This window comes from Cyclopterus lumpus, chromosome 14 (assembly GCF_009769545.1).
Source record: "Cyclopterus lumpus isolate fCycLum1 chromosome 14, fCycLum1.pri, whole genome shotgun sequence".
Lineage (NCBI taxonomy): Eukaryota > Metazoa > Chordata > Actinopteri > Perciformes > Cyclopteridae > Cyclopterus > Cyclopterus lumpus.
Window position 1 is genome coordinate 20,351,097 of NC_046979.1, and position 16,012 is coordinate 20,367,108.

Genomic DNA, 16,012 nt, shown 5'->3' on the forward strand with positions numbered 1-16,012 from the left:
CATTTTATTTTGATGTTACATTTAGTTGTACATAACTATAAGTAGCTATTGCTACTTTTATGTATTTGCTATGACATGCCATACACGAAAAATGAACATGAAGTCTGGTTGTTAATAATAATTAACAGAATTAAGTTACCTTAAACTTTATAGGGGAAAGGGATAGGGAAACTCTTAATGAATGTACAAAAATCAACCATAGCCATATTAATCATAATAATTATCCACATACAGTACTACGGTCTGTGGGAGAGGGGACAGTCGACCTAAAAGGCATTAGTCTCTGACATCGGTCTCATCCACTGAGCAATAGCTTGTCAACTCGGACATTAACTTCGAATTAGGATTCAAACTTTAAGTAATAATGGCATCCTAAGAGATTTTCTACAATATGTATAACATAAACCATCACTGTGTGTACAACTACCCTTTGGCTAAATGTATTCAAAGCTCTGCAGCTCCAGATTGCCAAAACAAACTGTACCATATTTATAACAAGGATGCCTAATTTATTTAATATTAATCGCAACCAGGATTTGGGCTTCCCCCAATTAACAGAACACAACCATCACAACAGCCACCAGAGGGCGATCCAGATGTTTTGGAGCCGTCAGGCTGATGCACGGCACCTGACAGCTGCAGCCTGTGAAAAAACTTGAACCTTTGTTACAGCTGCAGTCCAGAGAAGAAGATGAATATACTAAACAGGGAGAGATTGCTCTCCTCTAAAATGTGGAAGTGCAATAAAAATGTTACGGCCCTAAAAATGTATGAATAATTGAGATCTCTATATTGATCGAAAAATAACTGCGATGATCATTTTGGCAATAATCCTGCAGCCCTTCATCCTAGCGCTGCCTTTCTTATCTGTTCTGTGACGCTCCGTCAACATACCGGGGTCTTTACGCTGACCGGCACAGTCGTGCACTACCAATATCATTACAGGGAGGACAACTTTTCCTCCCACTGAAGAGATACCAACTTTAAGAGCCGGCCTCACGTATTAATGCCGGAGCTGTTTCAGTGGCCTACATGCTAACGAATGGCTCAGCGACGACCTGGGGGGGATTATGTGTCAAGCTTTGTTTTAGTGGCTCATGAGCTGCAGTGAAGCATGATACAGCAAAATGCAAAGTTTTTGCACTTCTGGCAATATTGGTTCATGGAATAACTGCAGATCAGCCAGAGAGCAGACCTTTCATCTTCCGTAGGAGAGGGTGTATCCACGTCGTGTGGGGAGTATGATGCTGATGGACAATATGCACAGAAGAAACAAGCAGTCAAATGAATACTTTTGAGCCTTTGATCCTCACTCAGTGCAGTTCTAAACATTTACCAGGAGGGGGCAGCAGACTGCTTGTAGAGATCCGTGAGCAAATCCTGTCTCTAAATGTTGCCAACAGCTGCTCTTCGCAAATGATGTGTACCCAATGACCTCTGCAGGGGAGTGACATCACATTTTGACGGGTTTTGTTTCAGATTTTAAACGTTGCGACCAAGAAACGACTTGGCTTTGATGAATCCTTTTTTTCTTTCTTTTTTTTAGCACAAAGCTGCCCAATACAATCCACGAGGAGACAGGCAGAGCGATGATGTCATACTTTTCAGGACGGTACAAAAGAAGTGTGCATGTAAAGAGAGCGTACATGTAATAGTGCAGAGGGGGCGAAATGTAAAGTTGGGAGTTGCTGCGTGTGCAATACATCTGCAGCCTCTCCTCGGCTCAACTCATTAGGATCGCCCGAGGTTACAGATTGCAGCTCGCTGCCAGAGCTTGTTGGAGTTTGAGTCCCGGCACTGACGGGAAAAGCTCCTCGGAACTTTCCGGGTCCCCGAGCGGGGAGATTCCAGCTGTGCACTTTGTGTGGGGCTCACCTGTGCTGGACACTCCTACGACGTTGCTGGGCTCGCTGATGGTGTCGTCCATCACGGCCGTGACGCGGAACTCGTACCACGCCTCCTAGGAGCCGGGGAGCAGAGAGGAGAGAGGAGAGAGAGAGAGAGGGGGGAGAGAGAAAGAGAGAGAGAGGGAGAGAGAGGGAGAGAGAGAGAGAGACGTTCAGAAGGTCAAACTCATGTCTGGTGTCATGTCGGGCTGCAGGATTGTGTTTGTGTCTCCAGAGACCAGCCGGCTGAGTGGATATGAGTCGTGCTGCTCACTCACTGACAGTTACCTTTTAGTGGAAAACAGATTTATAAAAAACATCATTGTTCTTCCAGTTTATAAATGGCACAATGGAACCTAGAAGTCATGCATTTAGATTTGTTCTGTATTAAAAGGGGCGCTCTGCTAAGTTTACACGGACCAGTTTACTAAACACAAACCACTCAATGAAACCTACCGTCGACATGTTTTTCTTTGCAAGGCTTTTATAATTCTCATACTTGTAAAACATTATATTATTTTCATGGTGCATTACAATCACTGTTGTAATCCATATTACTGTGATTAAAAGTGACTCAAAGTCATCAGTGTTTGCTCCAAGAAAAAAAAGAACATCTAAAATGTCAGTGAGTGACCAGCAAATACAATATATTATGATAATACCTTAAAAGTTCAAAGTAATAACAATATCAATAACGTGAATATTGTAATGGGTGAACGATGTTGCTTAAGATGGATTAATCACCTATGACTCAGTCATGATGAAAAAACATATTAGACCTCCATTTAATTTCCACGGTGGCGGGACAGCTGTGGAGCTGGCTCAAGGACACTACAGCAGGGGAGCAATACCACGTTACTGTGCTGTTGGCGTAACACCCTCAAACCAACGGACAGACTGCTTCCTGCACCACAAGGAAGAAGATTGAGGACGTGGTGAAGCGAGTCACACTAGTGTGTGTGCGTGTGTGTGTTGCTTTTACCTGGATCAGGTCTCGGGCAAGCAAGTCCGTCTCCCCGGCAGGAATGCTGTCGTCCAAGACCTCCCATCGCTCCCCCAGGCGGAACTCCATGACGTAATGCTGGATCGGTGCAGTATGATTGGCAGGCGGGATCCAGGAGAGCAGGACTCCCTGCTGCGTGCGATTGGCTGTGAGGCACCGTGGTGGGGTAAGCAGCACCAATGGTTCAGGGGTACTTAAAGGAAATACTGCAAGAGGGACATTTGGGTTGAGAATGTGTGTGTGAGTCACATTCAGTTATACATTCAGGGAGCAGTCTTTTACACATTACTTCACAAAACATCTTCTGGTAAAAAAAAAAATGGTATTCAACATTACTACTTGTTTTCTGTTTTTCTGCCTCAGTAAAAATAATCATTACGCGTTCATAGATTTAGTGTTTTTAAAGAGCGAAAGGAAACAAGCAGCCCGCGGGCTGAGCGCTTTGTCGTGTCCTTCTCTCCTTCTCTCCTCCTCGGCCGACACGGAAGGTGACGCAGCCTGAATGGTTACCCCAATTTTTAGCACGTCACTTATCTTTAAGTAATAATCTGTGACAGCTTCATCTATACTTAATTAATGTCCCTTTCATCACTGCTAGGAGGAATGGAACTCTATAAATGAATGATTCAACCGCAGCCTAGTTTAGGCTTTTTCATTGGGGTTCTGATAAGCTGTTTTTTCTTGTGAAAATAAATCCTAAATGCACATCAAATCTGTAATGTGAAGTTATGTGTTGTATTGCAGTACACTTTTATATCTAATTATAATTATATAATCTAATCTATATGATGGAGTACATCAGGGCAGTGGCAGTGGCAGCAAAGGAAAGTTTGAACTGTTGATTTCACCGCCTTCTATGGACAGCTATCACGGGCAGATTAACTCAATACGCATTCATTCTGTAGAGGCCAATGATTGGTTCCCAATTTCTCAAAATGCTTGGCAATAGCAACCAGGTAGCTGTTACTGTCGAGTGTTAGTCTTTGTGTCTTTTTCCACATAATATAATATAACAAATATAATGTCAGTTTATTTGGTACAGTATACCACCGTATGTTTTTAGCCTTTCCTCGAACTGACTGGTTTGAACAACATTGTGTTCTTTGGTACAGTCATATCATGTTTTAAATATATAATTATAGGCTTGCAGTTTAATACATAGAAAGCCCTGCTCAGAAAAAGTACATCTATACACTTCAAAAAAAAAATGTTGCCTGACAATATTACTTTTTATTAGGGCCAGAGAATACAATGTTCACTAACACGTTCACTCACTCACTCACTGACTGACTGACTGACTGACTGACTGACTGACTGACTGACTGACTGACTGACTGACTGACTGGTCCATAGTGGCGACTAGGAGGGCGAACAATATCTAAAAACATTCCCTGAACCAGAATTACTCTTCAACTGTGTAGCATTGTTTATGAGTAGAGTTTCTGCCTAAACATCTGTAGATACAACAGGAATGAAAAGCTCATAAAACATCAGCACGATCCTCTCCAGCTGAGACGTGAAACATCACACGGAGAAGGTGTAGTTTGGCTTTTTCCTGAGCGGAGGCGTGAGACATTTACTTGTCAAGACTTCCTTTGCAGCACACAACTTTCTAAAATCGTTGCTCCACACACTGCAGCGCAAACCCGTTCTGGAATGATAACCAGGAATGTTTCTTGAGCTGGCTTATTTCAATGTTTATAGATTAACTTGAGCACTTTGACATCGCTCTTCAACATTGTTCTTTATATCTAGGGGCAAATTCAAATTTGAAAATGATAGAATACAAGTGAAAATAAAGCTTTACGATTGTTTTTTCACAAAAAGATAAGAAATGCTTTGTTTCAAGTAAGTAAGTTGGCTTTCTGCCCATTCCGCTTGCTTAACCTGGCAGAGCCGTTTCATTACATCCCTTTTGTCTCCAGTGGAGCAGCTGTGAGTCCACTCACCTAGTGTGTTCACAGTGACAACCTCGCTGAAAGGGCCTGTGCCAAGCTTGTTTTGGGCCAGGATGCTGAACTGGTATGTTGTCTCTGGCTCCAAGCCGGGCACCACCATCCAGTCATGGCCTCCAGGCACGGGATTGGAAAGCCAGTCGTGTGGACCTAAACGCTCCCTCTTCAGCCTGGGCGGGATGAGAGCATGTGAGCGGACGGACAGGACAGATTTTGAGAGAAGATCCATTTCTTTATACTGAGGTTAAAGTCCACTTCATGCTGATAATAGAAAAAGAAGTCTGCACGAGGACAGGTTTTTCTCATCACCATTATGATCACACGGTTTGGCTCGTGTTACATAATGTGAGGTCCTTTCTGCAACAGTTCTACTTTCACCATTGATCCAACATCATGTGTTTGTGTTCACTTCATTGACAACGGGACTTTCACGTGATGGTAGTAAAGCCCATGCTGCGCTCAGCTTTGCGGTTTGCCCATGCCATACATTCAGCTGCAGCGGATCACAGATAAAGCAGAAGACGCTGCGCATATATATATATATACATACATACATATAGAAATACCTTTATGCTATCACCGATTGAGCCACTTTGAAGTGCACGCAGTACAATTCAATGCATGAATTAAAGGGGACGTATCATAAGAAACTCACTTTTTCAGTGCTTGTGCACATACATGTGTGTGAAATAAGACGACCTGGTTAGTTGTTTGTGGGCTGCTTAGATCAGAAAACATGTGATTCAACAAGCCAATCAGATTTGACTCCTCCCACAGCTTGACAATTACCTCCATATTTTTCCAGCAAGCCAATCAAAGCAGACTGGGCTTTTTCAGGAGGTGGTCTTTAAGAATTCAAGGATATTCAGACTGGCAGTATGAGAGATATATTGTGTTTTTTGAAGATTAAAGAATGCAAACATGTTCTGGCAGAAACCCCAAATACACTGTATGAACCTAAAAGTGAGCACGATATGTCCCCTTTAAGATTATTCTGCTGCAGAGTTCCTTAATATTAGGTATGGGATAAAGTTGTTTTCCCTCCTTGATACAGCTGCACAGCGCACACTTAGCCTAAAGTAGGCCTTAATAAAATTAGTAATGCTAATCTAATTTAGATATGGCTTCGTATTAAGAACATGTCGCAGGTTTCAGTGCATACAGACACTTGGAATAGTGCGCTGTAGTGTTTTACACAGTAATATCCAATAGAGCCAGTGTGCAGCTGGGGGGGATTTTTTGACAAGAAGGTTTTGAAACAGGATGTGGAAAACAACTCATCATCCCCAGCATGAACACAATGCTGAAGTTGAAATGCACGTCTTTAACCGACGGCAGGGTTTCAGAGGGAAGAACTACCTGGGAAATGTCGCTGAGATGGATGCAGCACAAAGCTGCTCTGCTCGCATCACTCACAGATGTTTGCTGTCAGTATGAATATCATTAATTGAAGCTGCTGTCTGCTTTTCTCTATATTTGTGATGCTCTGCGGTTCCCTCGCTGTTTTAATAAAGCATGACTGGAGTTGGGCTTTTTATAGTTAATGCTGCGGATTCAGGACATCCCAATTAAAAAGAAAAAAAGGCAGTATTTACAGCCTGTTGGTGTCCTGCATCGTGTTTAGGGAGCTTAAGGGCGGGACAAACACTTCTGGCTGAGCTGTTTGTGCTGAAACTCAACTGGAATCAATGCTGTCAAGCAATGTGTCTCTAGCAGGTCCCAGATAAGGTTCAGAGAAGACATTGAGTTCCACAACCAACTAACCATGTTCACACAGTCTGCAGCACATATTACTGGCAGCAGTTACTGCTATCACAATTACATGTCTTAAATATATATTGAATGCATGCCAATAACCGCATTCGTTGCTACATCTTCAACTGAGTCAACACTCTAGTGGAGCAATGACAAATCCTATGGACCTTTAAATGACATTAGGTTTGTGTCCACTCTCCTCATTTGAAGCAAGCCCTGTACTTACTGTCATTGTTAAAATCTCATTAAGTAAATGAAACGATTCAACGTTTCAAGCAGCAGCAAAGCAGCGGCAGCGGCAGCAGCAGCAGGACAGAGAATTTTGGGTCATGTTCAGTTTAGTTGCAGCCGTTTTTTAAGCTGTTCTTGCAGGAAATCATCAAGATCAGAGCTGAGGGACTCACTCACACATCTGGATCCCCCGTGTATTTCCACCTCTATGTTCTCACAACTCTTCTGAACACAACCCTTGAAAAAGACGCTTTCAGACATAAGGGAGTACCGGAAGAGGAAATTTAAGCAGGAAGCAAAGCATGCTGGGATGACTCACACATGGCCATACCAGACTGAGAATGTCTGCTGGAAGCCTCCGTCGTAGCCCACCTCCCAGGACACATTGGCCCAGGTGGAGGATGCCGCCACGTGGATGCTGGTGGGGGCGTGGGGGCTTGTGCCTGCAGGGAGGGAGAGAGGGGCTGTTAAAAGGCCACATTAGTCACTGAGTAGCCTCGCTGTGATACACTACATTCATTTGGAATGTCAAATGGATTTACTGCGAGCTGGACCAGGTAATGTGTTTTAAAGCAGCCAGCCAATGTAACAACCCAACTGTGAAAAATAAAAAAATGTGTTTTTTGCGTGAATAATGTGTTCTTCAAAAACAGTCCAGTCCAAAATAGGTTTTTGTTTGTCAAATGTAAATAATGTAGGTAAGAGTGTATTAATCATTTCTTCATGCAGAATTCTCAATGTGCATTTCTGCTCATGTCTGTTCTGGAGCAAGAGGAAACCAATCAGGAGCTCTGATTTGATCTCATCCACACAGCACATTAAGAGGACAGAGGAGGTCAAATATTTATAATAACATTATAAAGACACATTGTAATATTAAAGGAATTAAAAACAAATTCTGGGGCAAAAATCATTTACAGTGTGTTCTCCTGGTGGTTTAGTGGTTGATGTTATATGTTCCTTCAATGCTAAACTTTTATGCTTGGCCAGTACTCCAAAAAGTAAAAGAAAAGGTCAAATGTAATAATTATCACTGAATAACAAAGTCTGTTCCAAACAAGGAGACTTGAAGTATCCACCACCGAGCAGCTTCTGGTGAACACAATCAACAAACCCCTCCTCACCCTCACCTGCAGAACCAAATGCTTTGCATGCAACCACTGCTGCACCATTGGTGTGCACTACCTGGTGGGATTATTACACAGTTCATTGTGCCCCCAGCGAAGCATGCAGACACCCGTTCAAGGAACTGTTGGTGAAATGTGCCTGTTCACTTTCTTTTCAAGAGTAAAATGAGAATATTGGTTACATCCATAAGTTCTAACATACACCTCCCAGCACCTCTACTTCTCCCTTATTTAATGGGTTGTGGGTGTTGCGTGAGTGACTCTCAGGGGTTTCCGCTGGTTGCCTGGCAACCACACAGAGACGACAAGGCTTGAGGAAGTCACCGAGCCCAACGGGATGTATGGCACCAACCACCTCACAACGTGCAGCGAGTATGAAATTAATTAAAAAGTTGGAGCCGCTGGCAGGTATAAATCCGTTAGCTTTGACCTGCTTCTACATGAGAGTGGCACCGATCTTCTCAGCTCACCCTTGGTATAAATACAAAGTGTGTTTACAGGTGTTCGGGAGGGAGGTTTGTGGGGCTGCATTATCCGCTACTAGCATAGCCTGCATATATTCATAACTGACCGGCCTCCCCATCTGTGTTCTAACTGGGATTATTCACCACTGCACAACCATCATCCATGATATTGGCCTCTAGTGGCATATTCAGGCCACAAGCCATCCAAGGTGATATTATTCTACCCTCGCCACTCATAGCAGGCGATTCAGAAACTTTGGCCTTGTTCTAATACTTCCTCTATGACCGTGCCTCCCGTGCTCTTGATTGGGCTCTTCAGAGGAGGAAGGGTCAACGAGGTGACAAGATGAGAGTCTGACAGACTCAGCTCAATAGTTCTCTCAAGAAGACAGCATGAGCCAAGAGTGACCCTCAAAGCCAACTCACTTTTGTGCTGACCTGTATCAAATGTTTTAGAAACGCCTCCCCCTAAACAGCGATTGTCCAATCTAAGCTTAGCGACTGTAACTACTGAAGTAGGTCGGAGCCTTGTTCTTGCTTTTGTTAAACAGTAGTAAATGATGTTCCTATTAGAGTCAAATAAACTGTAAAGCGGAGTATTCTTTAGGACGGGGCTACAAGGTGATTGTTATTGTAGTCTGGTCTGGGAGTTGTCCGTGTTTTAGTCTTGCATGGTGTGTTTTCACTACATGAACGTTATGGTAACATTTTGGTCTACAAATGTTGTATTCAACAATCAGTTGTACTTACAATGTACTTAGCTCCACCCCCTTGTGTCACTTCTGGTTGCACATAAACAAGATGGCGACGGACAAAAACCAAGATGGCGGCAACTGAAATCAAGGCTTCAAAACTGCAGCCCGTAGACTAACTACGGGGAACACGACTGCAGAGATTCTGAAGTAATATACGTAGGTTTGTACACTAAATGAGTGTTTGTGTGAAGTTGTGTACAGTTCGGGGTACCTATGACTTGGACGTGCGTGCTGGCAGTGATGCTCGTGGCAACGTTGGTGGCGACACACTCCCATTCCCCGTGGTCCTCCTTTGTAAGTGACTTGAACTGTAAGCTGCCTCGGGGCAGAACATTGTGCTTGCTTTTGCTGGGCTTCCCTACCTGCAGTCCAACCCAGCCAAGAAAACACAGAGAGGGGGGAGGGGGGGGGGGGGGAGAGAGAGAGAGAGAGAGAGAGAGAGAAAACACGTTTGAGATGTCATTCCACAATTGTACACCTACATCAATAACATTGATTTCATTATCTAACTAAAGTATCAAATTACACAGAATGGTGAATTTCACCAGTGGGAGGCAAAAACAATAGGTAACCACACAGTAGTCAGTGAGCGAGATTTAACATGCCTCATAATCAAGCAAACAGTGTTCCCTTGATTGCATATTTTATAGACGTCATTCAAATTTGATTAAAAATGCTACGACATACAGTAGGTTGAGTGATTACAATCGGGTAATTTATTCCAGGCGCAGGTTTCAGACGTGTAGATTTCTCGATAGAGAACCCGTTTACACATAGGCAGGTTGGGAGTTCGGAGGGTGTCTTACCTTCCTCCATGTGATGTTGGGGAAGGGGTCTCCATCCGCCTCACAGGGGATGACCAGTTCTCTCCCAGCCTCCTGCCTGTACTCCCCTCCAGGAACCACTGAGAATTTGGGAGGGTCCTGCCAAAGCAGGTAAGTAAAAAACGGATGAGTTGCGATGCCTTCTGGATGCATTTAAATGCACTGGCTATGGGACTGTGGGCGTACCTTTAGCACCAGGGGAGCGGGAGGGGACCATCCCATGGAACCCAGGGCGTTGTAAGGCATGCAGGTATAGGTGCCGAGAGAGTCCTCCGTCACCTCCGCCACCCGGATGCTCCCATCCTCCATTTGGCTCCAACCAGGGTACTGTGGATGCAGAAGTCATTGGCCGTGTGCAAGGAAAGTCATGTTTTGTTAAAGGCCCACGATAACTTAAAATAAGAGACGGAGAAGGACACTGAAATCAAAATGGTTTGAAGTGAAAAATGGAATCCTGCACTTGTTCGAGGCCGAGTAAAGTGAGCAGAACCCCGAGTTGCACCGGCTCACCTTATCGACCCGGAGAGGGAGGCCATCTTTCTTCCACTTAACCAGAGTTACGGGGGGGTTGGCATCTACGGGACAGCGGATGAAGCCGGGCAGACCGATGGCCACGTAGATGACGGATGGCATGTTTACCACACGGGCAGGATCTGGTGAAAAAACAGGAGAGGGAAAACATGCCTTTGTGAAAAGAGGGAAACCCGGTGCCACGTAGGAAAGATTGAGAAATCAGCTAGACCCCATTTTAATTATACTGTCAATAGAAAGTACAAATAACATGTCTCACTGTTTCTAGGATTCAAGAGAAATAGAGTCATCATCTAAATTATCATTGTTGATACATTACAGTATGCAAACAAGTGCTGAACTGACCTAAAATAACTGTTAAAACTGAGAATGTGATCAGGTCCCGGGACGGAAACGGACACCAGATTTTATTTTTGTAATCCTTTTTTTCGTCAAAGCATTTGATTCATTCATTGCCGTCAGGAAGTGATAAGAATTTCAACACAAATATAAACAATGTTTTTGAAGAAGATCACCAACCACCTCAAGTTACCAAATGACAACGGCATAGGAGACCGTGGAAAATGCATTACTGCCGCACTTCTTCAACCTAAACGCTGTGTTCAAACTCAAATAGGTCTTAATGTCGAACCGTGTTTCCCCAGGTGTGCTATTCATTATTAAATGCTATGTCTACAAAGTAGTATGACAGTAAATATGACCAAAGTGTGTGTCCGAAGTGAATGTGTCTCCATTACGGTCTTTGACATAAATGTGTTACTGAATAGACGAAGTGCAATTATTGTTCGGTTATAGACAGTTTATAAAAATGGCATTACATCACACCTGACCAGCCTCACCTCAATCAGTCCAATCATTTCAGCGTTTTATTACTTTATTTGCTCCACATTAATGGCCATTCATCCACGTTTCCCCGCCTGTACTTTAATTAAGTGTGAAAAAATCGGGATTCGATATGGTCCAGCTAAAGACCCTTTGGGCGAAGACGGGCACACGCCATAAAGAAAAGGGAGTCCATCTGGCAGAGGAAAGGGGCTATGAGAAGGAAAGGAGGGGTAAAGAAAAGAAAAGAAAAAAAGCTTCTCCCTCTAAATCCTAAATTAATTCTGAAGAGGGGAGAGAACAGCGTGGCTCCTAAATGAGGTCGAGGAGGATAGCTTCAAAGTAGGCAGTGGGTGATAAGGAGGAGGAGGAGGAGGAGGAGGAGGAGGAGGAGGAGGAGGAGGAGAGGAGAAGGAGGAGAGCGCTATTGGCGGACAAGCAAGGCTGAGCCCCAGCGTAGGAAAGAGGACAGGAGAGAGAGAGAGAGAGAGAGAGAGAGAGAGAGATGTGACTGGATGACGTAAGGTAGAGAGGAGAGAGGAGGATGAGGTGCTGTCAACGCGATGGAAAAAAAAGGCGTTCATCCGGCATCCCAAAAAAAGGAGAGGAGAGTGAGCGAATGACGGCGTGACACGGGGAGATGGAGGGACTGAGACACAGCAACGGATCGGATGTCTGCACCGTCGCCAGAACAACTTTGTTCTGCAGCCGCTGTCCTCTGAAGTCCTAACCACCGCCAGCGCTCGGACGCAAAGATGCCCAGAGCAGCGCCGCCACCGGCACCACAGACAAGAATATCAGCCAAGTTTCTAAATATAGCCCTCAGACGGCGCTATCGCTCACGACACGCCGGTTCCCCTGCTGCAAGATGCTTTGGGGTGGTGGGGGGGGGGGGGGGACTGTGGGAGAGTGAGAGATTTAAACAGAAGTGAAGCAGAGGGGGGTAGAGAAGGGCATAAAACAAATGGACAAGAGCGAATGTCGAGGATTAAGAGAAAGAGATAAAGAGAGGAACGAAAGGGAAAAGAAGATGAGAGTAAGAGGAGAGAATAGGACGGAGAGAGCAGTCTGCAGTCTGACGGAGAAAAGTCTCTAGTCTTACAGCAATGATGTAATCCCCCCCCCCCCCCCACCCCCCTCTCACGACTGGTGTTGCTCGCCTCTGTTCATCACACGCACATGCACGCGTGCACACACAAACACGCACACACACACACACACACACACACACACTAACCATCTAATGTACAGGCAGGGAACGAAGGAATGCAAAATGTCTGTTGCTGTGACTACTGCCGGCGGCCGGTCACCGGTCGACGGGGCCAAAAAATGTCAGCACTCGCTTCCCGACGGGAGACAGATGCTTTTCCAAAGTGACACATTTGACGCGATTCTGGAGCTCCGAGTGAGTGACGGACTGAGCTGAGTGTTTCGTGGGAGGAGAGAACAAGGAGGCGGCAACCCATGATGAAGACAGAGGGAAGGGAGGGGGAGATAGAGATGTGTCGGTGTGCATGTGAATACATATACATAAATGAGTACAAATGAGCCATGAAGAGAGGGGGGGGGGGGGGGGGGGGGGGGGGCAGACGAGAGCGGGAGTAGGAGGGAGAGGCAGACAGCAAACATGAAAAAATAGTGGATTTAAGAGAGCAAATGGGTGTTGGGACGGGGTTGGCTGAGAGGTGGAGCAGAGCTCGCCTGGAGATGGTGGAGTGTCCAAATCCATTCCACAGTGCAGAGGACGCTTCTTCTTTTTGGGACATGCAGCCCTACAGCAGTGTTGGGGTTGACACTCCTGCTGCTGCTGGCCAGAAATGTCCAATTATGGAGAAGAACTGGGTCCCGACAGCTAGTCATCAAACATCATTTACTCTTGAGCTATATTCTTTTTAAGTTTCCATGACACGACTAGCAGAGCGTGACTTGATTCCGCATCGTTACGTGTTCCCCGTAAAACAAAAAGAAAGCTAGGGCGGGATAATGATGGCAAACTTTAAAGCTGTTAATATGGTCAAATATAGATATATCAATTAAATATTGTCGAACTAGTCGTGATGGATGTAGAAAGTGTGAAAACAACAGATCAGGTCTTAAATGCTCCAGTGTGTCCTACTTCCTTCTTCAGGAGCCTTGTGATGTTGCAACACAGTTATTATTGGACCTGTCTGCACTTATTGTGGAGTCAAACTATGTGATGTTTGATGCCAAGTTTAGTAAACGAGTCCAGTGGCATGGGAGGCAGGCTGCACGAGGCACTGGGAACAAATATACTTATATTCATAATCAAGAGAAGTCCAAATGGCAATCCACACAGAGAGCGATAATGAGAAGTGACTGAGGAGCCAGAAAGCAGCCAATGGCAGTATAAAACAAACAATAAACAATGTTTCAATAAGTGTGAGTCGCTGTAACCACGAGAGGTCTTTTAGCATGGAGCCACAACTGGCCACCCAAAATATGATGCAGTTTGCTGCAGCAGAATGCGAGATACGCCGTGGACAGACACAGAGGTGCACAGTCAGTCGCCCACAATGGGACAACAACTTTGAATATACATTTTTTATTACAAGTCTATCAATTCTAAATAAGTACTTAGCTTACTTTATTTTCAAAAGATAGCATGTTTAAACTTCCTTTAAACCAAGGCGCATTTTCAAATTCAGAGTATATCTATGATTGAGGGATACATGCCAATGTTACTAGATATATCTTCTGTAGTAATGAGCCAAATTGGTTCAGCCACCATTATTTTTCTTGTAATATCTGATATTATCATATGTATCAATCTACACAGGAACCCTGTGGGTTCCCCCCCCCCCCCCCCTTTGGAGTGCTTATTTGAGCATAATCTCCACAGGAAGTTGTTTAAATCACACAAATCTGTTCCTCTGCAGGCATATGTTTATACTCCATAATAGGGCGCGGGGGTGAAGTTTATTAACCATAAAATAACACAAAACAGTATACTCCTCATGGGGCCCACTCGAAGGCTATTTTTACCCAGAACATGTCTCCTATCAGTCAGCCTGATGAAGACAGTTGGGCCTGTTCTTCCAGCTGACAGAAACGGTGTGGATCCATCTCCCTTTTATAATAGAATAGATTACATCGTTTGTTTTAATGCGTTTTGACGTTAACTGAAATACAATAACCTGTTGATTAAAGGAGACCGAAAGTCTCAATACAACTATTGTTCAAAATCAGTCCACAAAATATGACAAACCTTTTGCTGGTCATCATCATTATCCAAAAGATATTGAGCACAGTTGCATTTTATGTTTATTGTGGACAATGCTAAATCTACATGCATTTCCAAAATAATACAAATATTATTGTTTGTAATGATAAAATAGTTGAGAATAGAACATAATAACCAAGATTAAGTGATTATGAATGGTATATCTTGTTTAAGTCACTGCTTGTTTAGTGTTTATAAGTCTGATGATGCTCAATAAAGATCCTCAATCATTTTCTATTGTGGGATCACTTTTCAAACAGATTATTTACTGATATAATATTTCCCTTTCTGAGTGACGGAATGCTTCATGAAGCCACGAACTTCTAGTTTGAACGCACATCACAAACATCTATTTCTGGGATTTCTCGCTCGGTAGGAAAAGAAGTTGATGTCTCGTGCTCGTTGTCAATCGTTGATGTCAACGTTTTATTTAAGAATTTATGACGTAGCCTTCAGTTTCTCAAAATAAAATTAACTTTAATGAAATGCCAAATTAGACTTTTTGCTCAGTGGAATTGTTTAGATTACTCAATAAATGTGTTGAAATAGCTGATAGAAGAATCGATAGAAGATACGTGGCAGCCCTAGTGATGTCACAATTTTCGCACGAATCGGCATTAAGCAATCTGATGTGATGAAAGTTGGTTTGGTCAAATGTGATCAAATCATACCCTGAAAAAACAGACCGTAATAAATAACACCTAAATATGTGTTTGGATTGTGGCCTATTTGGTAGAAGCCACGTTTTCCGGGGCTTTAAGTTATCCATGTTCCTACAGTGAACATCCAGCATGATTAGGATGGATTCAGGTATTAATAGTCCAGAGTTGAGGTGGCCGTGGCTTTCACCCAAATACACAGAAAGGACAAAGAGAAGACAGAGGGACCCTCGCAGTGAAGCAGGACACACTCTAGAGTTCAAGTCAAAGACACTCACATTGCACTGTCAGGTAGGCAGAGGCAGTGGGTGGCTGGCCCAGGCTGTTGCTGGGAGCACAGGTGTATTTCCCAGCATCCTCCGGCTTGACTTGGGCAATGATGAGGGAACCGTCAATGAGAATACTGACTCTGCGCTTTAGGTCACTGTGAAAATGGAGAACACGGACACATTTAGATCTGACATCATGTCATCTTGAAGAATTCAGTGTAGAGAAGGGGGAAAAAAAGACAGGACAACATAGGTTGTATTTCTAAATAAGACGCACATTTGAACAGTTATCTTACATTCATCAGACGGTCATTTACTGGAGGATGTTCAGAGGATGTCGTACGTTATACAGATTGTAAAGCCTTTTGAGGCAAATTTGATTTTGGGCTATATATAATGTATTGAATTGAATCTGAACCCCAAATCAGTGGGACCGACAGACATCTTTCACCAAGATCCTCACATCGTTGTCACTGGGCAATACTACAGT

The 16,012-nt window shown here is 43.9% G+C and overlaps 1 protein-coding gene across 4 annotated transcripts in view; it reads right to left on the bottom strand.

Annotated features, from left to right (window-relative positions):
* LOC117742325 (protein turtle homolog B-like) overlaps window positions 1-16,012 on the bottom strand; it is a 105,390-nt gene that overhangs the window by 24,068 nt on the left and 65,310 nt on the right. For 3 of the 4 annotated variants that reach the window (XM_034549508.1, XM_034549512.1, XM_034549510.1), the window contains exons 7-15: window positions 15,532-15,677; window positions 10,511-10,653; window positions 10,187-10,327; window positions 9,983-10,099; window positions 9,388-9,538; window positions 7,150-7,273; window positions 4,839-5,014; window positions 2,869-3,095; window positions 1,876-1,960 (exon numbers count right to left, since the gene is read on the bottom strand). In XM_034549508.1, coding sequence (XP_034405399.1) covers window positions 1,876-1,960; window positions 2,869-3,095; window positions 4,839-5,014; window positions 7,150-7,273; window positions 9,388-9,538; window positions 9,983-10,099; window positions 10,187-10,327; window positions 10,511-10,653; window positions 15,532-15,677 — 1,310 coding nt within the window. The remainder of the gene's footprint in view (window positions 1-1,875; window positions 1,961-2,868; window positions 3,096-4,838; window positions 5,015-7,149; window positions 7,274-9,387; window positions 9,539-9,982; window positions 10,100-10,186; window positions 10,328-10,510; window positions 10,654-15,531; window positions 15,678-16,012) is intronic. The other variant, XM_034549509.1, reaches the window with a different exon arrangement.